This window comes from Phyllostomus hastatus, unplaced genomic scaffold, assembly GCF_019186645.2.
Source record: "Phyllostomus hastatus isolate PE091 unplaced genomic scaffold, TTU_PhHast_1.1 phas_scaffold_93, whole genome shotgun sequence".
Classification (NCBI taxonomy): domain Eukaryota; kingdom Metazoa; phylum Chordata; class Mammalia; order Chiroptera; family Phyllostomidae; genus Phyllostomus; species Phyllostomus hastatus.
The window spans coordinates 23,236,647-23,261,921 of record NW_025334042.1 but is presented as its reverse complement, the minus strand read 5'-3'; the positions used below and the strand labels follow the sequence as shown (position 1 = coordinate 23,261,921).

The window sequence follows — 25,275 nt, the reverse complement described above, 5'->3', positions numbered from 1 at the left end:
TTCCCAGTCTCTGGTAGTTTCTTCCCAAATATATCCAAATGGATACTCAATGGAAGATTGAAGGAGGGCCCTCTGCACATTTCTGGAGCTTTCTCTCTCTACAGTAACCTCCCCTCCAGTATTTGACCTCACGAATCTTAGCCACTTTTCCTTCCCAAACTCTGAAGTCTGTCTTCTTCTCTCAGCAAGACTGTCAGGCACTGTTAGGTTTTACCAGCTCTCTGCCCTCAGTGTACCACTCCAGTAAACTGGGGAAATCACAGACTCATCCCTTTCATCCCCCTTCTCTCAGGGATCACTGTTATCCAATGTCTGAAAATTGATGTTTTCATGTTTTGTCTCGTTTTCTAGTTAAGTTGAAAGGGTAAATCTAATCTAATTTATTCTATCATGACCAGAGGCAGAAATCAGATCCATTTACTTGTATGTCTGTATTTCTAAGATAATCTGATGCCTTTTAAAACAATTCTTGGGCCCTCTAAGCAGCAGAATCATCAGGCCATAAAGAGAAACACAAAGCCCAAAGCAGTTCTCTCCTCAGGATGATTAACCTAGAATCTTAGAGTTGGAGTTGGATTCCAGAAGTTATCCAATTCAATCTCCAGGAATTAATAAATAATTTTTAGTACTGATACCCATTTAAAAATATTTCCATTTGTTTCTTCATAACTTTCAATCTACTTTTGCAACTAATTCCTCCTCTCTTTAACCCTATTATCCTTCCCTTAGTAAGATTATTTACATTTTTAACTGGTCACCAGACTCAGTAGAGAAACCCCCATCTACAACGTCCCTGATGTTTACCAGCCTTCCTTTTGTATTCTTTACAAGGCAGCCAGTCCCCACATTCCATTTCTGCAATGTTTCATTTTCGTTATTGTAAGATAAAATGTCAATCCTGTCAATCATTAGTTCTTTGAAGTAATAAAGAATTTAACTATTGACCCATACAAAAACTAATTCATAAAAACATATTTTAAAACCTATTGTGTGGCTCTGGCCAGGTGGCTCAGTTGGTGGGAGCACTGTCCCATGTACCAACAAGTCCAGGTTCGATTCCCAGTCAGGGTACATTCCTAGGTTGCAGGTTCATTCCCTGGTTGGAGTGCATACAGGAGGCAACTGATCAATGCTTCTCTCTCACATCGATGTTTCTCTCTCTCTCCTTCTCTCTCTCTCTCTCAAAATCAATGAACATATCCTTGGGTGAGGATTAGAAAAAAATGCCTATTGCATGAACAGGCACTGTGCCCTACACTCTTCTTTTAGGAAAGAGACCAGAGAAAGGGTAGCTTAATGGATTTCTGTACATAACTCGAATACAAACTTCTGGATTTTATTTTCCTTATAAACTAACTATGATCCCTTTTACTTCTAGGATCTTATATTCCTTGTCTAAAAAAATGGTAAGAATAATTTGTCAGTCACCTTATTTTGGAGAAAGTTTTAACACAGCCTATAAAAGTGACAGGAGGTACAAAAAGAAATGGTTATTAGTGAAATCATCTATTTGAGGGAAGGAGAATAGGATTAAAGAGAAGACAAATTACTTGCAAAAAGACTGAGAGTTCACAATTGAGAGACAGAAGTAAGTATTTTTAAATGAGTACAAATACTTAAGGATACCTACTAATTCCCCATCAGGATGTTAGCTTCTAACAGGCAATAACTTTATAAGTCTGAGAGGTAAGGTACTTTGAAAATGGTGCTTTTTATTTCATTTTATTTATTTTTTAAATAGTGCTTTTAAAAATGGTTCTCATCATCATCATGGACATGTGAATTGGTACCTGCTTTCAAGGTTACCATTATTCTGAACTCAGAAGACAAGTACTCCCCATAAGTTACGGGTAGGCTTGACAGAGATAAAGTAGAAGAAAGAATCTTTCCTTCGCCTCATCTCTTCTAAATAACGTAATTTCCATTAACTCTGCTTGCTAAAAATCCAACCTCTGATGGGCCCAGGGAATGGAAAATATGTCCTGATGAATGCTGCCTCTGTAAGGGATCTTACTGAGGTAACTGTCACAGTAAATAGCAAGAACTCAGTGCATAGCCTACTCACTGCTGCCCCCTAGAAGGTTTTGCATAACTTACAATAAACAGGCTGCATTCCTGTGGAATAACTGACCCTGTCCCATTTAGCAAGAGCAGGCAAAAAATGGCAGGAGACAGTAAATTAATGTCTCTAAATCAAAAACACTCAATTGGTGGATACCTTTGACTGTCTTTGATGTTCATTTTGCCCCTTGATTCGGTAAGCTCTTTCTTTTCTATTATTTGATCCAATATTCTAATATCACGATTCCAAAAGAAGTAAGGGCAGTTTCCCCTAAAGCAAGACGGTATCAAACCATACCTTCCTTACTATTCTTGGTCAAAGATACTATTCATGGAGTGATGAAAATTTGTATCTTATAAATTCACGAGTGGCAAAGAGAACAGAGCTAATCAAACTGGTCCCAGAACAAAATCAACATGCTGGACATGATATATGGCTCTCAAAATCCATACCTCTAATCCTAAAACAGGATCCAATTTAACATTCTGAGGTGGTATGATATAGTACATAAGACCCAATGCTTGGGTCTTGTCTCTGCTACTTATTAGCCACGTAAGCCTGCAAGTTTCTTAATCTTTCTATGCTTAATCTTTCTATGCCTTCTACAAGAAAGATTCGAGATTTTTATCATCTCTATTTTCTTCATCTATAAAATAGAGATGATAAAATTATTGAATCTACCTCTCCAAGGGTTGTGGTGACCATTCCATGAACAGAAAACAAAAAACACTAGAACAGTGCCTAACATGAGGTAAATGCTCAACAGATGTTGTTAGCCAATATTATTATTGGGGTGGCCAAAAAGTTCATTTTTTCTCCGTAAGATGGCTCTAGTAGCACTTAGTTTTCTTTAAAAAAATTCATTCAAAACAATTTTGTTAGATTGTATTGTGACAGCTGTCATATCAGCATGCATTTGAAAAAAACTTATCAAAATAGGTGAATTTTTGTGTAGCCATTTTAATTTTGAAGGTGGAAGAAAATATGCAACATTTTTGGCACATTATGCTTTATTATTTCAAGAAAGGTAAAAATACAACTGAAACGCATAAAAAAGATTTGTGCAGTGTATGGAGAAGGTGCTGTGACTGATCAAAAGTGTCAAAAGTGGTTTACGAAGGTTCGTGCTGGAGATTTCTCACTAGTTGGTGCTTCATGTCAGGTAGACCAGTTGAAGTTGACAGCGATCAAATCGACAATTAATTGAGAAAAATCTATGTTCTACCATGTGGCAAACAGCTGACATACTCAAAATATCCAAATCAATAAAGTTACTGGTGAAAAAAGTGTCTTCTATTTTATGAAAAAACACATATGGGCTTTTTAGCCAACCCAGTATTTGGAAGGTCCTTAGCATACAAAACCAGGATATAGGTATGTAGACAGACTACTTAGTGCTTCCTATACTGAGTATATAAAAATTCTCCACAGTTGGGAAATTTGAGTGCACTCAAAATAACAGGCAGGAATGCTGCTAGTGGGCCTAAAAAAGGAGGCAGGTACTTAGGGAAAGAAAGCAAACTGTTTTCCTTTTTTGCTGTGGAAATATCCTTCTCAAATAAAACAAACTCTTATAGGTATTATGGATAGGACAGATCAGTTTAAGTAATCAATTTACTTAAAATAATTAGAACTCTTAAAAGCTGAGGGCCATAACATTTTTTGACCCAACACATTAAATATTTAATAATGTAACTTTTTCAATGGTAGTTTTAAAAATAGGCTATTTTAGAAAGCTTATAACTGATAACCTAAGTGACTTAGAACAAGCAGAGATAGAGGGGAAGTAGAAATGGAATCCTACATGGAAAGTATTCCTTCATGCTACAGCTTGGTCAGCTATAAATTATTTTCTCCAAACGTGAATTGCAGGATAAGTGCCATAAAGACAGTGACAATACTAATGAGTAAATGGCCTCTCCCTCAGTGTCCAAATTGTTAATATATAAAAAAGTAAATCAGCAGTTCTCAGACTTTAAGTTAAATCAGACTATGAAGTATATAAAAATCACCTTTTTTTAAATGTACATTTCTATCACACTGCTTCATACTTATTCAGAATTGAGAACCTGTAACAGCTGATTCTGATGCAGGCCATCCACTTTAAGAAACAGTGAGATAATGCCTTTAGTTACATATAAATATATATATATATATATTTTAATACATTTTTAAAGATTTTATTTTTAGAGAGAGGGGAAAGGAGGGAGAAAGAGAGAGAGAAAAACATCGATGTGCCAGAGAAACATCAGTTGGTTGCCTCTCACATGCCCCCAACTGGGGACCTGGCCTGCAACCTAGGCATGTGCCCCAACCAGGAACAGAACCAGCAACCTTTCAGTTCACAGACTTGCACTCAATTCAATGAGCCACACCAGCCAAGGCATGCCTTTAGTTTCCACTTAATGTTCACTTACTATTTGAATATAAAAACAGGTGCACAATTACCTCATCATTGAGCCAGTTCAGATGGTTTAGAGTTTGGATATCTTTACGTGTAATGGTTAAGCGGAATGCTTCACTCAGAACTTCATCCTGGTTCCCATTACGAAATACATTCTTTATTTCTTTCTCCATTTCCTAGGGAACCAAGAGGGATTGGAGATTAAACATACATAGCTTTAGACACATGTTTCTCACCAAGCCCCACACAATCCCCAGACTATTTATTATTAATCAACTGTTTACTTCTAACACATTTTGGTTTCTAGTCCTTCCAGCAGTAATCTTCGATTACTTACTTTCATCCCACTTTGGCCTCCCTTCTCTTTTTCAGCACAACAGTTCAGATCTTTGTTTCATACTGTTCCCACTATCAACTTTTCTAAGTCTATGAGAAGACCTAATTATATTTTATATTTTTGATCCAATTTCCTGAGAAATAGAATGAATGTTTCCCAAAAAGTAAGAAGGGAGTAGAGATGGTCTCTTTTAGATACATTTTCCTGAATTTTTTTTGTTCTTTTTAATGTAAAACATGGAATTCAGCACTGTATGTGTTATACTCACCAACTATGTGAGTTTTTCAAACAAAAGACTGTGTTAAGGATTACTTTAATATGTATAGACTTTATGTATTTTCCAAATCTTATACCAAGTTTTTATTACTTAATAGTAAAGCTCAGCTTACTGCACATGAAACACAAATTTCCTTTTTTAATAAGGTGAAAGGATTAGCTTAGGAATGATGGACAAATGCCTGCTTTTCTTTTCTTTTTTTTTTAAGATTTTATTTATTTATTTTTAGAGAGGGAAGGGAGGAAGAAAGAGAGAGAGAGAAACATCAATGTGCGGTTGCTGGGGGCTGTGGCCTGCAACCCAGGCATGTGGCCTGACTGAAAATCGAACCTGCGACACTTTGGTTCACGGCCCACACTCAATTCACTGAGCTACGCCAGCCAGGGCGAAACACAAATTTATTAAATGATTTTTCACTGAAGTTGCTAAAAGCCACCCACAATTCTTTCCTCAATGCTCAATACTCATTTAAAAATAAAGCCAAGACTGGGCCGTGATACAAATGAAAGCAGGAGTATGCAATATAATTTCTTCATTTTCTAAAAATATACTCTGTTATGATTTTATTTATTTATTTTTAGAGAAAGAGGAAGGGAGAAAGAGAGAGAAACATCGATCGGATGCCTCTCTCATGCGCCCTGTCCAGGGACTAAACCCACAACCCAGGCATGTGACGTGACCAGGAATCCAATTGTTGACCTTTCGCTTTGTGGTACAATACCCAACCTAGCCACACTGCTGAGGGCCTAAATTTTACTTTTCAACTACAATTTATATTCACTATTATTTTATATTAATATCAGGTATATAGCATAGTCATTGGACAATCATATATTTTACAAAGTGTTACCCCCCGATACTTCCAGTACCCACCAGGCACCATACAGTTATTCCAATATTATTGACTATATTCCCTATGCTGTACTTTACATCCCCATGACTATTCTGTAAATAACAATTTGTGCTTTTTAATCCTTCACTTTTCTTATCCAGTCCCCCAATTCTCCTCCCCTCTGGCATAATACAATTTAAATACCATATGTTCCATTACTTTTATGTTTTAAGTTCATACAAAACATTGTTTCTAAACACAACACTTACTAGTGCAAAAATTTACATTATGTAATTTACCTCTGTGATTTCAGGAAATTCATCTTCACTATCAGTTAATTTACGACCTTTTTTTTCTGTTTCTTGGGCGATTGTGACAGGGATCTCCTTTTCAAGAGGTACACGAAGGCGCAGTTCCACTGAATCATGTACTGAATGTTCCTGTTCCTGCAATCTCTAAAAGACAGAACTTCAGAATAAGTGGGATAAAGAAATATGTTCTCTCTCTATGTAAACTGAGTAGTACTAGCAGGATAGATCAAGAACATTTACCACTTATCATGCAACGCTATGGTATCATTCTATCTTGCAATTACAACAGCTTTGACCCCAAAGACATGTAACTTTCCAAATTAGTTTCAACTTGGATATGCTGTTTAATTAGAGCCTTATCCCAACTTTTATTTACCTGGTTTTGAAGCTGTAATGCCAGTGCTTTTTGTTCTTCAATCTGGCGCAATCGTTCCCGTGCTCGAGAATCATAAACACTAGTTCTAGAAAACGAAGTGACACAAATGCACACCACTCTCTTAACATCAGCCCACTATTGATGAACACCGAGCAGTAAACATAAAACCCTCATATACAAAGTTTAAACTCCTTGTACTAACTTAACACTATACTTATATTTTGAGACAGAGTGAAAGCACACAGTGTTATTGAAATTATCCTGTTTTTATTGAAATGATAAAAATTATTTGTTGCCAAATGTGAACAGATGCCTTTCATGGATATTTGTAAACATGCAATCCTTTAAAAAAAACATACTTCTAAGATTATGGAGAAAATTAAGCTTTATTTTGGAAATCCAAAAATGAGACTAAATCCCAAAGGAGAAAATATAAAATATCATTGAGGTTTTAATTCAAATATTGTATTTATGAACCAAAGGAATAATATGGGTCTATTTTTCTTTAAAAAAAAAAATCAAGACTGGAGGTTTGGACAACTTAAAGTGAGTCTTTAAAATTGAAGACTAAAAACTTTTAGTGATTTTATTAAACTCCAGAAATAGAAATTGGTCAATAAATTTGTTTTATCCATGTGCAAATAAAGGCATTTATTTTTCTCTCTAAATAACTGCTAATTTTGAAATATTTTTCACTTCAAGTTAGCTCCAACAATTGTTAGATTTAATAAACCTGAGCATAGAAATGTCCTAACACCAAGAGAATTTTAAAACCCAATAACTTAAAAGTTGTTTTATAAGTGGCTATAAATAGTGAATTTTTACTGACTAAACACAGGTAGGATGATTGGCTAATTGATTTCTTCTAACTGAAATTAGGACATGATGGAGAAGAAAAAAATGATACCAAAAATAATAACTTACAATTCTTTGATCCACAGCTCTGCCTGGAAAAAAGTAGGACTATGGGTGGGAAAAGAAAAATATGATAAATGAGCAGGAGGCTATTGAGAAAATTCAAATATTGTTATCAAGAAAAACAATCATTTAGTAATTTACAAGAATGCTTTACAAGCATGGAATAAATACAAGAACCTGAATTACATAAAACCGTAGTTGGGAACTAAAGAAATAAAATGAGTCATTTGCATACATATCATTTTTTTTCATAATAAAATATACTTTATTGATTGTATTACAATTGATTCTTACAGAATGCATTCCTTGATTTTTGTCAAATTTCTGTATCCATAGCAACCTTTGGTGGCAACTGACAAGTGAGTATAGATCCAACATGCATGGTGGCTCATAGTTTCATTTATGTTAACAAGTAAGATGATAGTGAAACAATGACACATATAACTTCACTTCAGTTGCTTGTCAATAATAATGTGAGCAGCTTCTTTGCTGAATCAGATAACAGCTTCTGAATAATGGAAGAATGTACCTTTAGTCTATCACTCTATTCACAATGTAATCCCTGCAGACATGACATACTTTTACTTGGCATTATTGATATTTTCTCCATCACTTTCTTAGAACTAGTCCATCAACAAAACAATAAATCATGCCCTGACTGATGGTGTGGGAATTCTCCACGATGTAAATGCTCCCACCACGGCCCATTTCAACCTACCAACGTGACATCACTGAATGCAAAGTTGGGAAGAGATGTGCAGTAGCACACAGTTCCATAGTATTTCTACCACAGAGTTACGATACCTTGAGAACATAGAACAATAAAATGAGTAGAAAATGATGACTTTTGAATACTTATTACCTTTGTTTTCAAATAAAGGCTGTTTAATAACTAGCTCTCAAAATTTGATTACCTCTTATAAGCTGCTGTGAGCTGGCTCCAACCCACTACGAAATAAGGGTGAGATTTCTGAACTTGCAGACAGGTGACTGCATTATGTCCCTGCTTTTATGCAGAAGCACCAATATGATACTCAGGTACATTTTCATATGTGCATAAAATGCAGCTCCTCTAAGTAAGAACATAGCAGTAATTTGCCTGACAAATGTGTCCTGTTCCTGGGCATCAGAGTAAAGAGGAATTCCTAAACAGATGAGGTCAGATCCAATAGAACAGGTTTCCCATCAGGTCTCAGAAACTATTTATGACTCGTGCTCTTCGGCAGCTCTGAGTTTTGCATCAGGCGATATTCTGGCATGTATTATTGGCATTCTCTCTTGTGTTGCATCCTACTGACTTCAGCAAAACTGTTTTTGTACTTGGACAGTCTCCAGTCAAGAAACCCTTCTAAATGCAATTGTCAAATTACTGTTTCTTACTTTTCTATTTGCTTCTATACCTGTACTATAGTTAAAAAGATGACACAAAGTTCAACAGAGAAATTAAGTTTAGCATAGCTCCTTACTTGCATGAGAGACCAACATTATGTGAAAGAGTACATCACTTATCAAGATACTACATTAAGCCAGAATATTACTCTTCCCAAATGGTTCAGATTGACAGCTTTATTAATGATTTAATCAAATTGTACAGGTTTTTAGAATTCTTCTTGTCAGTTTACTTGAATCAAAATATATCCAATCAACAAACAAAAGAGAAACAAAGTCAGAGACACAGAAAACAAACTGATGGTTGTCAGGTGGGAAGGGAATAGGGGGATGGGTGGGAAAGGTAAAGGGATTAAGAAGTACAAATTGGTAGTTACAAAATTGTCCATGGTGATGTAAAGTACAGCACAAAGAGTATAGTCAGTAACATTGTAATAACTACATATGGTGTCAAGGGGGTACTTGACTTATCAGAAGAATCACTTCTTAAGTTATATAAACATCTAACCACTATGCTGAAACTAATTTAATATTGAATGTCAACTGTAATTGAAAAATATAAGCAGCTTGACATTTTAAAATAGTGTATTTGCAACAACAACAACAACAAAATATATATATATATTCAGCCCTGGCTGGCTTAGCTCAGTGGATTGAGCATGAGCTGTGAACCAAAGGGTCACTGGTTCAATTCCCAGTCAGGGCACACGCCTGGGTTGTGGGTGAGGTCCCCAGTGTGGGACACGTGAGAGACAACCACACACTGATGCTTCTCTCCCTCTTTCTCCCTCCTTTCCCCTTTCTAAAAATAAATAGATAAAATCTTTATATATATATATATATATATACACACACACACATACGTATATATATTTTTCAACCAAAATGAAGTAGATACTGAAAATCCCCCCAAACAATCCATATCAAACAGCTAATGAGTCAATGAATGAACCAAAATGGAGAATCAGCAACACAACTCCATTCCAAAGACAGAGATCAATTTCATTCAAGTTACAGGCATGTTAACTATATGTCCTAGGGCCTTTTGCTCTTCTCAAACTTCCTCATCTCCTTGCCAAGTCCTAAGTGAAGGATCTCTTACAGAAACAAATGAAAGAATAAACTCTTTTCCAAAGAAAATTTTAGATATGTAGAACAAAGAAACAGAACACCAAAGTGGGAGTTAAGAGACCGAGAACTCATGGAGCTGTCCCTCATTATATTTTGTGACTTTGAGCAAGTCATTACCATGAAACTTAATTTTAGGATTTGTAAAATCTGCAGATTAGAATCCCTTTCAATTCTTAAATCTCTATAGTTTGTCCTAGTGAAAGTAAAAACAAGGGCTCAGAAGGTAGCCCTTGCTCCTTAATCTAGCTCTTAAGAATTAGTATTCCTAATCACCATTAGACTGGGGTTTGGCAATAAATATGCTCTTCTATTGCCTCCTCACCATCACTGCAGTTAATAAAGGGAGAGCATAAGAGGATGGAGCCTATCCCTTTGATGCAGTGAACAAATGACATAACCAACAGAGAAAGCCAGAGATCAGTGGTAGCAGTAAGGAGCTACTTAGTGCATGATACTAAAAACATGAGAACACATTTATTACACAATGTAAAAAGTTGACAAGAATTAGCCAGATGTCTAAAGGGTAGATAGCAAGGGAAAATCTATCAACTTAGAACAATACCACAAATGTAAACTGTTTTAGGTAAGAGATTTTGTTTTGTTCACTGCTGTTATCCCCAATGTCTGTACTAGCATCTGGCACACAAGCTATAAATAAGTACTTGTTAAAGGAAAGAATGTGTGATAGGAAGAGAAGTTTATGAAGAAAGTGCTTTGTATACAATATTAAGAAGTTTGGGATTCTCTGTCTGATAAGCCATCCTTGAGGGAGTTTAATGAATGATCAGCTATGCATTTTAGATCATTCTGGTTACAGAATGAAAGACGGATTATAAAACAATGCAAAGAACGGATTTAAGGACGTGGTGGAAGATGGAATGAAGAACAAAATGGAGGCTGGAGCGAGGAAGACCACCTAGAAAGTTATTGAAATAATTCAAACAACACATGAAAGAGGTCTGAAATGAGGCAGTTTTAGTTTTATATTACATAACTCTTAGTAAAGAAACTATAATTAAAGAGAGGGGAAAATATATGCTAATAATGTCCTTTTTCCAAAGTTTACCTGGGAGTTGGAGTATGGGAATCTTGCACTTTGAGTAAAATCACAGAGTCTGATCCTAAACAAAGAAACACAAGAGCATGTCATTACTGATAAAATTCCACACAGTTACATATTCTAGATGTCCACAGTTTAAGTTCCCACACTTTGTTATGTCCTATTTCCATAAAAATAACACTATAAAGATAAAGATAAAATGGAAGAGAAAGAGAGGCAGCAGGTCCATGTTCCCTGAGCCAAGAATGGGCTTAGTGGAAAGCTTGCCTCACAAATAAAGCAGCCTCTCTGAAATACAAGTTATATTGTTTTGGCCTCTACTCTTGGGCTGTGCTGGTTCTCTGCACGTCCTCTTTCTGTTTCTGGGGAACAAGAACATGCCAAGATATCTCAAAAATCTTTAGTTCATGAACTATCATGACAATGAATAAGGCGAAAGAGCAAAGAGGAAGGAAGAGGTGAAGGGGAGGGAGAGTGCAAGGGAAAAGAGAGCAAAAGGAAACAGCTATAGGAAAAGTAGCAGTCAAAAGTACAAATTCTGCCCCAGCTGGTGTAGGTCAGTGAAATGAGCACTGGCCCGTGAACCAAGGGGTTGTTGGTTCTATCTCCAGTCAGGGCACATGCCTAGGTTGCTGCCGGGTCCCCAGTCAGGGGGTGCACGAAAGGCAACCACACATTGATGTTTCTCTCCCTCTGAAAAGAAATAGTCTTTAAAAAAAAAAGAGTAAATAAAAAGTACAAATTCTATCATTGCATCATTTTATTTTCTGTGTGATAAAGAATCACATCCTTCTAAAGGATGTGCTCTAAAGCACTGTGATTAAAACCTCACTTAAAATACTTATTAAATAATATAAGGAAAGTAAATGAACAGCTTGATGTAGTACATATGTCCCAGTTTAGATGTACCGAAGCACCAGCCATGTAATGTGTTTCTAAGGTTGAAGGCTTTTTTAAAAAAATTGCAGTTCTTGTTAAACCACCTCACAGAATTTAATACAAGTTTTCATGAATATGTGTAGCTATATAAGGACACCACCAACAATTTTAATTCCCCAGTGAGAATTTTAAGAAAGTGAAAAATAGATTAGAAAAAAAGTCAAATGACCCGAGGAAGGAGAACCTTAAAGATAGACCTATCAAAAGATCCCTAATGTCTAACTTAACCTAAGCTTTACTTTAAGTTATATACCTAAATACATACCAAAAAATACATACATAATAATACCTAAAGAGGAGGAAACTAAGAGGAAAATTATCATAGCAAACCTTAATTAACTAGAATGTTAAGAGATAGAATATTTCCATTAGCTGAAAGTTATGAAAAAGCAAAACTTGTTGACCATTCTAAAATGTATAAATGCATTGTACAGGTTTTGTAAGTATTACCTGATTAAGAACTTTTACTTCAAGAGGGTGGGAGGGCAGGGGAGAGCAATAGGGGGGAAATAAGGACAACTGTAATGGAACAACAATATATATTTTTTAAAAATTTTAAAAAGATTTTATTTATTTCTAGAGAGAGGGGAAGGGAGGGAGAAAGAAGGGGAGAGAAACATCAATGTGTGGTTGCCTCTAGTGCACCCCCTACTGGGGTCCTGGCCTGTAACTCAGGCATGTGCCTTAACTAGCAATCACACCGGCAATGCTTTGGTTTGCAGGCCCACACTCAATCCACTTAGCTACACCAGCTAGGAAAATTATTTTTTTTAAGATTTTATTTATTTATTTTTAGAGAGGGAAGGGAGGGAGAAAGAGAGAGAGAAACATCAATGTGCGGTTGCTGGGGGCCGTGGCCAGCAACCCAGGCATGTGCCCTGACTGGGAATCGAACCTGCGATGCTTTGGTTCGCAGCCCACGCTCAATCCACTGAGCTATGCCAGCCAGGGCTGGAAAATTATTTTTAATTAAAAACACAAAAAAACAAAAAACAACTTTTACTTCAATACTTAATTGATTTTCTAAAATTCTTAGAACATCAGAGTACAGATGACACTTCAAAACATGGGTTTGAACTACACAGGTCCACTTATATGTGGATTTAAAAAAAAATAAATATTGTGATGTATTTTCTCTTCCATACGATTTTCTAAAAAACATTTTTCTATTGCTTACTTTATTGTAAGAATATAGTATATAACATGCAAAATATGTGTTAATCAATTGTTTATATATCAGCAAGGCTTCTAGTCAACACTAGACCATTAGGAGTCACGTTTTGGGGGAGTTAAAAGTTGTGCATGGATTTTTGAGTACACAGGGTGGAAGCAGTCAGTGCTGCTTCCCCCTAACTGCCTCATTGCTCAAGAGTCAGCTGTACTTTTCACTGTAAAAGTACTAAAAACAGAGAAAGTACTGAAGTAATTGAGCTTAACTTAAACTGACTCCAGACTCTGCTTAGAAAGTTAAACTTTTAAATACTGTAAGAGCCCTGGCTGGTGTGGCTCAGTGGACTGAATGCCAGCCTGTGAACCAAAAGGCCCCCAGTTCAATTCCCAGTCAGGACACATGCCTGAGTTGTGGGCCAGGTCCCCAATTCTTGCACACTGATGTTTCTTTCCCTCTTTCTCTTTCCCTTCCCCTCTTTCTAAAAGCAAATAAATAAAATGTTTTTTTTTAATTAAATGCTATATGAAATCATTTGCATCTCCATGTAAGAAAAAAGTTACTTATAAGTTTATTCACAGCATGGATAAGTGAATTATATGTATTTAAGTATTAATGTTAATTAAGTTACATGTGCCTTACAATCTTGCATTATAATTCACATAGACCCAATAAATTGGTTATTAGGAAATATAGTTAGAGTATATTAAAATATAGTTATACAATACCATTTTTACCTTTGGATGGTGTGTCTGAAACTGGTAAATTATCTGGCTGATGTGGAAGAGAGTGGTCATGCTGGAGTTGACAGAGAGGATCAGAATCTTTGGATCCAAAAGAAACATCTGGATTATAAGATGATAAGGAATATACACTGTGAGACAGCTGTTCCTGGGTAGTCAAAATGCTGGCAGATCCAGATGATGAAGAATCAGAGGCAATAATCTGAGCTGCACAGGAGTTTCCATTTTTAAACAGTGGGTCTCTTAAAGTATTGTTACTGGAACTAAGACATCGAGATCTAACAAGAGAAGAATATAGTTTCAATATCATATAACACATGCAGAATTAAACTCATTTGAAATGTGTCTCTGTTACTCACAGGTGTAAAGGAAAATGTGTGGTGGGTTTGGCTACAGAAAACTGTTTCCCCGTGACCATCTGTAGCAGCTGTCTGTAGATCTCTCTTTCTTCTTCTTGAACTGTCTATGAAAAGAAAAAAATCTTAAACACACCCAATAAGGTAAGTGTTTCTGCATCTAGAAACATGGAGCATCTAGATTCCCAGAAGCCCTGCCAGAGCTCAGGAAGAGTCCTTAAGATAATTAAGAATTATGGTTCACTAAGGATATTCTAGAGAATTATAAAGGGGATATAAGAGAAGTTTAGTGAAGAAAATACCAGATAACATATTTTGGAAAATTATGGGGCATTATATATAAATAATGCACAGAAACTATAGGATATGAAACCAGAAGGCCAATAGGCAACCATTTCTAAGCCAATTAATAGAGTCTCAGTAATAAAACATTTGAGGACCTCTAAATTGAGATTTAAAAAAAAACCTTGATTCTTGATACCTGCTAGAAAAATCAAAAGTAACCAGAACAGTCAAGATCTGAGTGCGACATCTTGCTGACAGTTGTCTATGCCCGTAGATCTTTAAGGGTATATTTTCCAGAGATAGTTTTTATCTGCAACACATATGTATTTACTTTTCATAACTCCCAGTACTGAACTTGGGGGAAAGCACATGCTCCGTAAGTTTCATTTATTCATTTATTTACTTAAATACTGACTATGCTATAGGCACTAGAGATACTGAACTGAATAAGATAAAGTTCCTGCCCTTATATTACAGTTAAAGGATTAAAAAACAAAAAAAACTAGTCAGGTAGTATAAACAAAATTATACATAGTAGTATGAACAAAATTATAGAAAGCAATGAGGGGGTAACAGGGAAACAGATTAAGACCTCTCTTAAACGGTGATATTTCATTAGAACCTAAGTAAAGGGAGGAAGTAAGTCAAAGAAATTTGTAACAGTATGCCAGACAAAGGAAGAGCAAATGGAAAAGCCCTGAGACAGGAATGTACTTTAATGTGTTCAAAGAGCAGAAAGGTCAGTGTGAATCAAGACCAGTAGGAAATGAGGTCACTTAGCAGAAAACCAGATTGCATTAGGCCTTGTAACCATGGTCAAACATCTACTCTAAAAGATCCCCTAAAGTAGCAATTCTCAACCTTTTTCATCTCATGGTACACATAAACTAATTAATAAAATTCTCTGGCATACTGAAATTTTATTTATATATATATAAATAAATGAACACATCCAATATATATACATTTTTATAAATAAAAAAATTTATAAAAAATATATATATATACCCAATGTGAAAAAGAATAGGTAAAATTTTGATTGATTTACCCAAAAAATCCCTAATAGTAACTACCTACCCTTTTTACTCCAAAGATTTCTGGAACCAAGAATTAACCAATCAGACACAACCTTATTATGTGATGTAGCCAATAAGATGCAACTCTATTATATGACCTACATATTTATAGTTCAAGATGGAATGCACACCAGACAGCTATTACTATGTTGGCTGTCGTCATTTTTTTTTTATTTGACAGTCTAAGGGAAAACAGGTCAGTGCCCCTGACTAGTGAGGGATTGCATGTTGTCAAAATCTCTGTAGCACGCTGGTTGAAAATCGCTGCCCTAAAGCAATGGGCTGCATTCACTAAATAATATGCCCTCTATTTTTTTTTCACTTTAAATCCTATATATGGTTTAATACAACCACCAATCTTCACAAAATAATTATAATACTTTGTGCCGGAGATAACAGCATCTTGGACTGTGCCATTTCAATATGCACATTAGCATTTTATTGTTACAAATGTTAAAGTCAGGATGAACTAAGAAACTATTCAAAAGTAAAGAGACTAAATTTTTTTCTTCTTGATTCATTTTTTGATACATAGTAAATTTCAATTGTATTGTCAGTATAATGTTACTGATCTAAGAAGATATGTCTTGAACTGTGAAGTATGACAATTCCTAAAGGGAAAGCTATCCTTAAATTTGAATAGTTGAGTGGTAAGATAAGGTAGAACTAGTTGAGAGCATTCATGAAGTGAAAAAATAGACCCAAGAGAAAAAACAAATTTGTAATGTTCTCTGTTACGGAATAGCCATGGGAACGTAAAATAGGGTATAGGAAATGGAGTAGCCAAAGACCTTATACGCATGACCCACGGACATGAACCATGGGGGCGGACTGCCTGAGGGAGTCAGGGTTGCTGGCTGGAGCAGAGAAAAGGGGGTAAAGTTCAGGACAATTGTAATACCATAATCAATAAAGTATAATTTAAAAATAAAAATAAAAAGCTTTGACTGCATTATCATGTCATGAGGAGGAAAGAAAAGCAGATAAACGGTGTAACAGGTTACTCTGCATACAAAGGGATATGAAGAAAGAGCCTCATCATATAAAGACCTCAAGAGAACACTGAGAACAGTGAGACAGAAAGGTCCTTTGTTTGTGGTACCTTAAAGACCTCAACTGTAAAAAAGTTAAAAATAATTCCCTTCTCCTTCACAACACACAGCAAAATGTTTTCTTTGAATAAATATTTATACTTATGAAGTACCAATGTACCATTAAATGACTGGGTAATACAAATTGTAAGAAATCTAGAATAATTCAATGTGAGAATGGATTTTTTTAAATCAATTTAACACACATAAAAGTCCCCCCAAAGTAATTTTCTCCAAGAAATATATAATCAAAGAAAAGCTTCTGCAAGAGCCCAAAAAACCTCATAGTCATTAGACAACATAAACAGAAATAAAAGTTCCATATTCTAAATACTTATCTGAGGTCTCTTCAAGCCTCCTCATACTTTCAATTTAAACTAATTTACAGCTTAAAAAAGAAATTATAAGAATAAAGTTAAGAACTTTCCATTGTTCTACATGTTAATTTGGAGGGCACAAGAATTTATTTTTTAAAAAATTATGCAAAGCACTTTTCTTTTGGGGGCTTCATTAAAACAAAAATATTGGGTATATTATAGTTCATTTAAAACTATTACAGACCAAGATAAACTAGTCTAGACAACTCTCAAAAGAACATACATAAACATTTGGCTTTACCAAAAGAAAAGGTAAAGAGGTAAGTCACTTGAAACAGCAAACATAATCATTTTGGGGAGCACCTGGTATTATAAAGAAAACATCTTTCTCTATACATCATTTATTAAACTGTTTTCCATTAAGTAAGCAAATTAGGAAATTAAAAGGAAAGGAAGCAATAACTGGATAGTACGTTAAAGTAAAGAAAATTGGCTGTTGTTTTAAGCCTAATAAGGACCAAGGAAAGTTTAAAACGGTGTAAGGATAATTAAGGTGCTGAATTCTATTAAGAAAAATATGTGGCAGATTCTGGCATGTAGATGCTTCTGTAACTGGCTTCATCATAAAAATGAACTGTAAAATTATAAAAGTTTAACAAAGAACACAAAATAAATTTTAGCAAACCACTAAATCTCTTTGTTATAAATTACCCAAATAACTTCATAAGTCCCCCCCAGATTTTGTTTAAAGCGATGGCTTTATACAATATAAATTCCAAGTATGAAAGGTGCATAATTCAACAATTTTCTGTTTTTAAGTCCAAAATTCTTGATTTATAAAATTATTATAAAGTATTTTTTTAAAAAGAATAAAAGCATCAGTGTCATCATTAAGAAAGTCCAACACCTTAAAATGTTGCTCAGTATGTGGCTGAAAAGCATGTCTGGAAGCAACATATAATCGAAAAGAAACTGCTTGTGTACTTACCACTTAACATTCTTACTGTCCTGTAGTATTTTCTCTTTCCTAAGCTGAAATTCACATCCTCTGTAACTGCACTAACAGAACCTTCTGCAATAGAAATGTTCTGTATCTGCAGTGCCCAGTATGGTAGCCACCAGTCACATGTAGCTAATGAATTCGAAAAAATGTAGCTAGTGTAACTGAGAAACTAAATTTTTTAAAATTTAATCTGAATTAATTTAAATAGCACATGTGTGTAGTGGTTACCCTTTTGTATAGTACAGCATTTTTTAAAAAAGATTTTATTTATTTATTTTTAGAAAGAGGGGAAAGGATGGAGAAAGACAGGGAGAGAAACAGCAATGTGTGGTTGCCTCTCACATGCCCCCAACTGGGGACCTGGCCTGCAACCCAGGCATGTGCCCTGACTGGGAATCGAACCAGCAACCTTTCAGTTCACAGGCTGGCACTCAAACCACTGAGTTACACCAGAGCTGGATAGTACAGTTTTTTAATGGTGCCCTTGAGTCAGCCATCAGCCAAGTGGTAGTACAGCCAACACCTGCATATTCTAAATTCTTATTCATGTATTCTCTTCAAAGCCCTGTTGTAACAATGAACAGTGTAGTGGTGACATCGTCGTGTTAATTTGGCAGATGGTTTCATATTTCTGAAGGTGATGGACAAATCCAGGAGTAAGATTAACACATCATTTTCCTTCTTTAACATGAGCAACTTCATTTCCCTTGGAGATCCTAACATGTCCATGGAAAATAACTTCTCCAGTGTGTAAGCTCCAATCAATAAATTATTTAGTCCCAGGGGAAAAAAGTATTGTATTTTAATCCAGGTTACCTATAATATCAAGACTAAATACCTAAATAATCTGTTGGAAGTTTGATTTAATAAAGTCTGGTCCAATATTTGTTCTTATTCATATTATATATGAGTTACTCCATGTCTCTGCACTACCACTTTTCATAGCGGAATATAGATCTCAAAACAAGTGAGGCAAAATTTTATCTCTTGTTTCATGGCATAGGTTCAATCCTTGGCATCTTCTTGACACTGCAGAAGGAAGAGGACCCTATCTTTATGTCCTCCATTGTCCCAACCTGTGGCCCAGCCAGCCCAAGTCCTCAGGCTAGAAGTGAAGGCAAACAGAGAAGAGGCTGAGTGGTCCCCAAAGGACTGGCTGGCTTGTGAGTGAATGATGAGCTTACAGTGAACACAGGCAGTCTAAAGAATCCTGGTGATCCCAGGAGCAGTCACGCAGCACAGGGGAGTATTGGCAGGCCTGTATCCAGCTGCCATATTGTTGTTGTCTCCCTCCCTGCAAGCTTCTCTTACCTAGTAGGCTGCCAAGGCTCCAGCAGAAACATAAACCCACAACTCCAGTACTTAAAAAAAAATTATGTATGTAATAACTAATACATACACAGTACTAAATTCAATAGTACTGGGTTGGCCAAAAAGTCCATTTAGTTTTTTCTGTAAAATAAAACACATTTTTCATTTTCACCAATAACTTTATAGAACTGGGTATTTTGAGTATGTTGACTATCTCCTGAGTGGTATAATGGTGGTTGTTCTTAATGAATGTCTAGATTCGATCTCTATCAGCTTCACCTGCGCTACCCGACCATGGAGCATCACCCAGTGAGAAATCTCCAGCACGAAACTTCGCAAACCACTTTTGACATGTTCGTTCAGTCACAGCACCTTCTCCACACACTGCACAAATCATCTTTTATGATTCAGTTGCATTTTTACCTTTCTGAGAATAATAAAGCATAATATGCCAAGAATATTGTATATCTTCTTCCATCTTCAAAATTAAAATGGCTACACAAAAATTCACCTATTTGGATAAATTTTATTTTAATGGACGCTAATATGACAGCTGTCAGTATACAATCTAACAAAATTGTTTTGAATGAAGTTAAAGACAACTAAGCGCTACTAGAGGCATCTTATGGAAAAAAAAAACAAATGAACTTTTTGGCGAACCCAATACAAAAGGTTCAGTGAAAAATTAAGTCTTTTTTGTAACTATTGCTCAGTTCTTATCACCAACTCTTGCCAGTTTCTTGTCTCTCCTTTTCCCTACTGTGATTTACTAGTTCTGCCACCCTCTGCTTGAATAGTTTATATTCCATACAACTTCAAACCAAAAAAATGTATAGCCATTTTTTACTAAGTCACAAATAATCAAGTTTGCCACCTAAGAGATCTTCATTACCAGATTATATAATTGACTCCATGACCTGTAAGCTCCAAAGGGAAGGAACCACATCACCAGGTTGTATAACAGAAGGCACACCAGGCTAGAATCCTTCAGAAGACCTGGGCTGCAGGCTAGCCAGTTACTAGTTGTATGACCTTTGATCTTTACTCTCCAAATCAATAAAATGTGGATATATCTCATTTTTACCTATATCACAGGGTTAAAAGGATTCAAAACAATAATGTGGAAAACAATAATGTGCAAAGCACACTGGACACTCTAATGCTGTATAAATATAAGGTCATTATTATTCATTTGTATCTCCATAGCATTCAGTCCAAAGCCAATTAGATGCATAATAAATATTTAATTGAACAGGTATAAGTACATTTCCTACTGTATAAATTATATGCTATAATATATTTACAGAATTTATTTTTTCCTTTAGGTTTACTAAATGAATATAACAACCCAAGTGTTAAGAGAATGTTTTTTGGGGGAAAAACCCATGATCTCAAAGATCTTACTTATAATAAAAGGATGTAAATTATTTAGCTGCTTCTTGATTTTTCTTTTATACTAAGGAAAAATTGTCCTAGTAAGAGGTAAGCATGGGTATTTTATCAAATCCAGCAAGGTTAACAGTTTTGCCACATGAAACAAAAGTTTAGAAAGGGTCCAAAAAAAGAGAGAAGAGAGATAGTTTGATATATGAGGAACTATTCAGATAATAATGAAGATTAAATTGAATATCCAACAGAAACAGAAGATGGCAAGAAAAATAATAAAGTCCTACACTAAAATATCCTTTAATTTCTTTAGAACAGACGACAGCACTTAAAAAGAGTAAGAAAGAAAAAACATAGAAAAGATTAAGTAAATGGAACAGTTAATAAACATCCAAACTGGAGGGCACGCTTCTCACTGCAGCTCTCGTTGCAGGTTCTCCTTACCTCTTCTGCCGTACTAACATGTCGCCTCTGGGTTTTCTTGGGGCTCAGAAGGTTTCGACGACATGAACCACTCCAAGATGGACTTGGGACAGATTTAATAGGAAAAGATTTTTCATATGCAGATACATGGCAGTGATGGTTTGACTTTCCCGTAAAAGTGTTTGATAATCCACTAAAAAAAAAAAAAGTTTGTAAGAAAAGATAAGAACAGTACAGTAAGAAAATCTAACCCAGTGATTACTTTCACATTCAAGAAATAACAAAAAATGAAAAACTAACAGGTAGAATGATAGATGTACCATTTAAGGGATATATATAAGAAATGATACATGGGTTGCTGCATCAGAATCTGCCACGTAAGAGGTCTTCAGACTGCCAAACTATGTAATTATCAAACACCTAAAATTTATGTCTTAGCTTCATAATCTACGCAAGTTCCTTTAGTCAGAAATTACAGACTAGTGTGATATGACAAAAAGCGTATATTAAGACTTCTTCAGAAACCTGAGTTCTGTTCCCTACAGGCCCCCTGCCTCAAGCCCTTTGAAGGGAATTATTTTGAGATTGAATATGCAAGTGGATAAAAACTAAGCCTCTCAACTAAGCTTTTAAACTGAATTTTAAATTTTCCTGAAACACCAACAGAGGGCTCCCATCCTTCATCAGAAACAACCAGAGCGTTTTTATTAGGCTGCATCACTCTGCAAACTCTCCTTCTGGCCTCAATGTTTACCTCCTCTGAAGTAGGATTTTGTTTTTGTTTCTTTATATTATTTGCACCCCAAGTAATGGGAACACTTGGCAGGAAAAATGTTTTTGCAAACTCAAATCCAGTCTTATCTCTAAGGATAGGTAAACAAAGTTTTTTTCTATGTGCTCTTCCTCATCTATCATTAACAACCAAGTTTGAGGTACTTGCTATCAACATAATAAAATTTCCTTTTTTCTTTTTTCTTGTTTTCCTTTTATTGAGAATGCAAAATACAGATACATAATGGACTAAATTGAATTCAATAAAATCAGCTCTTTAAATCAGTATATGTGGTCTGGGTCCAAATGAATCAGACTAGGCCTAAAGAAAATAAAAAGCACATATACTCCAACTCTTCAAACTCCAGTAGTTTCTATGTGTGTTAGAGTGGAGAAAGTAACAAGGCTTTAGAGTTTAAGGAACTAGCTTATTTTCTTAGGATGGGTGAACACAACCAGGAAAAGATGGCAACGGCAATAGTATTTGTTTGGTGAGGATACAACGAATTCCCTTCAATGTCTTTGTATTGATGCTTCCTAGAGAGTGTATTGCATTTATATTTTTAATGAAAAAGATTTTTTTTTCTAAAGAAATAGTATGGGTGCATTTTGCAATGCCAGAAAGCAAGGCAAGAGTGCTACCAACAATTAGAAGGTTGGGTCAGACACAGAAGTAAGCTGGAGCTCCCACTGACTAAAGTACTGAGAATGCAATCATTTAAAAAATGATTGTACAGGTGAGGATTTATAAAAAATGATTGTTGTGGACTGAAACACACTGAATCCATAATGACACTAGAGGAAAAAGAACAGAAAAATTCATTTAAACCACATGAAGCAGCTATTGAAAAAAAAAAACCTTACTCTAAAACTGGTAATAAAAGAAAGATCTGATCATATATCCTGCCTTCCCAGTAGGGAGTGTATTTCAGGGTAACCAAACAGCTCCAGCTATGGAGGAAAAAGAGCTCTCCTTTATAGCTGAATGTCAATTAATAAATATAGAAAAATAATAAAATCAGAGAAGTATTATCTCATTAACTCTAATAAATTATTATAAGCTCAGAGGGGACCCAAAGGTACAAAATTCCTGTTTAAAATAAATGTCATGGGCACTGGCTGACGTGGCTCAGTGGATTGAGTGCCAGACTGCAAAGCAAAGGGTTGCCAGTTTGATTCCCAGTCAGGGCACATGCCTGGGTTGTGGGCCAGGTCATGTGAGAGGCAATCACACATTGATGCTTCCCTCCCTCTCCTCCCTCCCCTCCCCTCTCTCTAAAAACAAATAAAATCTTAAAAGAAATAAATGTCATGGGGACATAATGTACAACATGGTGAATATAGTTAATAATATTATATTGCATATTTGAAAGTTGCTAAGATTAAACCTTGAAAGTTTTCAGCACACACACATAAAAATTTTGTAGCCATATATGGTGATGGATGTTAACTAGGTTTATTGTGGTGACCATTTCACAACATATATAAATATGGAATAATTATGTTGTACTCTGAAACTAATATATCAATTATACCTCAATTTTAAAAAATTATTACCAGATAAGGACTATCAATTGAGATGAATAACTAGTAAGATGATGTGAAACTGGTCATTCATATAATGCCAAAGTAATATCATTTAGATTACACTCTAGTCACAAGGGGAAAAAAACCCAACTGTACAAATAAGTACTAGACTGCGACCTGTTCCTTATTTGGACCAGAGGTCAGTGTAGGTTTCCTAATATGATATGAGACAGCATCAGCTTTTATTCAAGTCAAAAATCCAGTTTACAAAAAATAGAGATAGAAGACAAAATAATACTATGAAGAAATCTGTCAAATCCAAAAAGTAGAACATTATGCAGGAAAAAAGTAATGTCATTAAAAAAAGGGGAGGGCTGTTCTGCCCTGGCCAGTGTGGCCCAGTTGGTCGAGAGTCATCCCTAGACCAAAAAAGGTCACAGGTTCGATTCCTGGTCAGGACACATGCCTGGGTTGTGGGTTCAGTCCCTGGTCAGGGTGCATATGAAAGTCAACTAATCAATGTTTCCCTCTCACATTCATGCTTCTTTTATTCTCTTTCGCTCTCAAATTAATAAGAATTTCCTGGGGTGAGGACAAATAAAGGGGGGGTGGGGGGTGAGTGGGGGCTGTTCTAGATTATAAGAGACTTAAGGGCAATAACTACTATAGAGATGCAATCCTAGATTGAATGCTGATTTGAACAAATTAGCTTTAAAGGATACTTGAGTCAACTAGGAAAATCTAAACATAATTTAGAGTACAAGATAAAATTTACTAAATGAAAAAAAGGAAATGATTGAAGACTACAAAAGAGTATGTACAGCATGAACTCATTTTTGAAAAAAAAAGTATGTAAATGCAGAGAAAAGTATCTGGGAGGATATGTACTAAGATATTACACAGAAGATCCCTGGCTGGTGGGAATGCAAGGTTTTTATTTTTTATTTTTGCTTATCTGTATTTACCAATTTTTTACAAAGTGCATGTACTGTTTTTGAAATAATGTTATCTTAAAAAATAAAATATGGCATTGTTGAGGGAAAAAAACAACCTGCCAAGTGATATAGAATATCTTTAATGAAGACAAAATAATATTATAGATTTCACAGGAAACATGGCACATACATTATGCAACACATGAGGAAGACAGAGTGAAAGAAGAACAAGCACAGGGAAAGCTCTGGAAGGAAATACAACAAGGGAAGGGAGAGTAAGACTTGGGTCATGGTCACGCCAGCTTTAGCTTTATCAGCAATGTTTTAATTTTTACAACATGAATGTATTAATGAATTCTGGTATAATTTTTTAAAGTATTAAGAAGTAGGAAGATGATCCCTGGGAGTACTGAAACATGTTTCCAGAGTCCATGTTCTGATCATCATAAAACAAAATAAAAGCCATCTTATTGATTTTAATCAACACCAGAAAGCTGAGCCTTGACTCAGAGGAAAATGATATCACATTCCTAAAAACCCATTACCACGGTAAAATTTAAAAAGTCAAAATACTATTTTAAAGAAGAAATATTTTGCTAATACAATAAAGTGCTTGATGGAGAAGTTTCTAAGTCAAATTTCATCTGCCTTTAATAATCAGTATAAGCTTGATGAGGGAATGGGTAGGGCTTACGAAGTTAAGCTAAATAAGATGAAGTTCTTTGTGACTCCATTTTCTAACAGAAGTAGCTCAGGTCTAGCTAACTAGGGCCATGAGGTGCAGAGCTGCCTTCGCTTAAGTCGGGTCTCTGTTATGGGAGAGCTAGTTTCTTTGCTACTGAAGTAG

At 35.4% G+C, this 25,275-nt stretch overlaps 1 protein-coding gene across 2 annotated transcripts in view; it reads right to left on the bottom strand.

Moving 5' to 3' along the window:
• The window catches only part of SENP1 (SUMO specific peptidase 1), a 55,145-nt gene that overhangs the window by 15,425 nt on the left and 14,445 nt on the right, over nt 1-25,275 (bottom strand). For both annotated transcript variants that reach the window (XM_045829426.1, XM_045829427.1), the window contains exons 6-13: nt 21,217-21,388; nt 14,307-14,410; nt 13,942-14,225; nt 11,104-11,158; nt 7,524-7,562; nt 6,600-6,684; nt 6,212-6,367; nt 4,511-4,642 (exon numbers count right to left, since the gene is read on the bottom strand). In XM_045829426.1, coding sequence (XP_045685382.1) covers nt 4,511-4,642; nt 6,212-6,367; nt 6,600-6,684; nt 7,524-7,562; nt 11,104-11,158; nt 13,942-14,225; nt 14,307-14,410; nt 21,217-21,388 — 1,027 coding nt within the window. The remainder of the gene's footprint in view (nt 1-4,510; nt 4,643-6,211; nt 6,368-6,599; nt 6,685-7,523; nt 7,563-11,103; nt 11,159-13,941; nt 14,226-14,306; nt 14,411-21,216; nt 21,389-25,275) is intronic.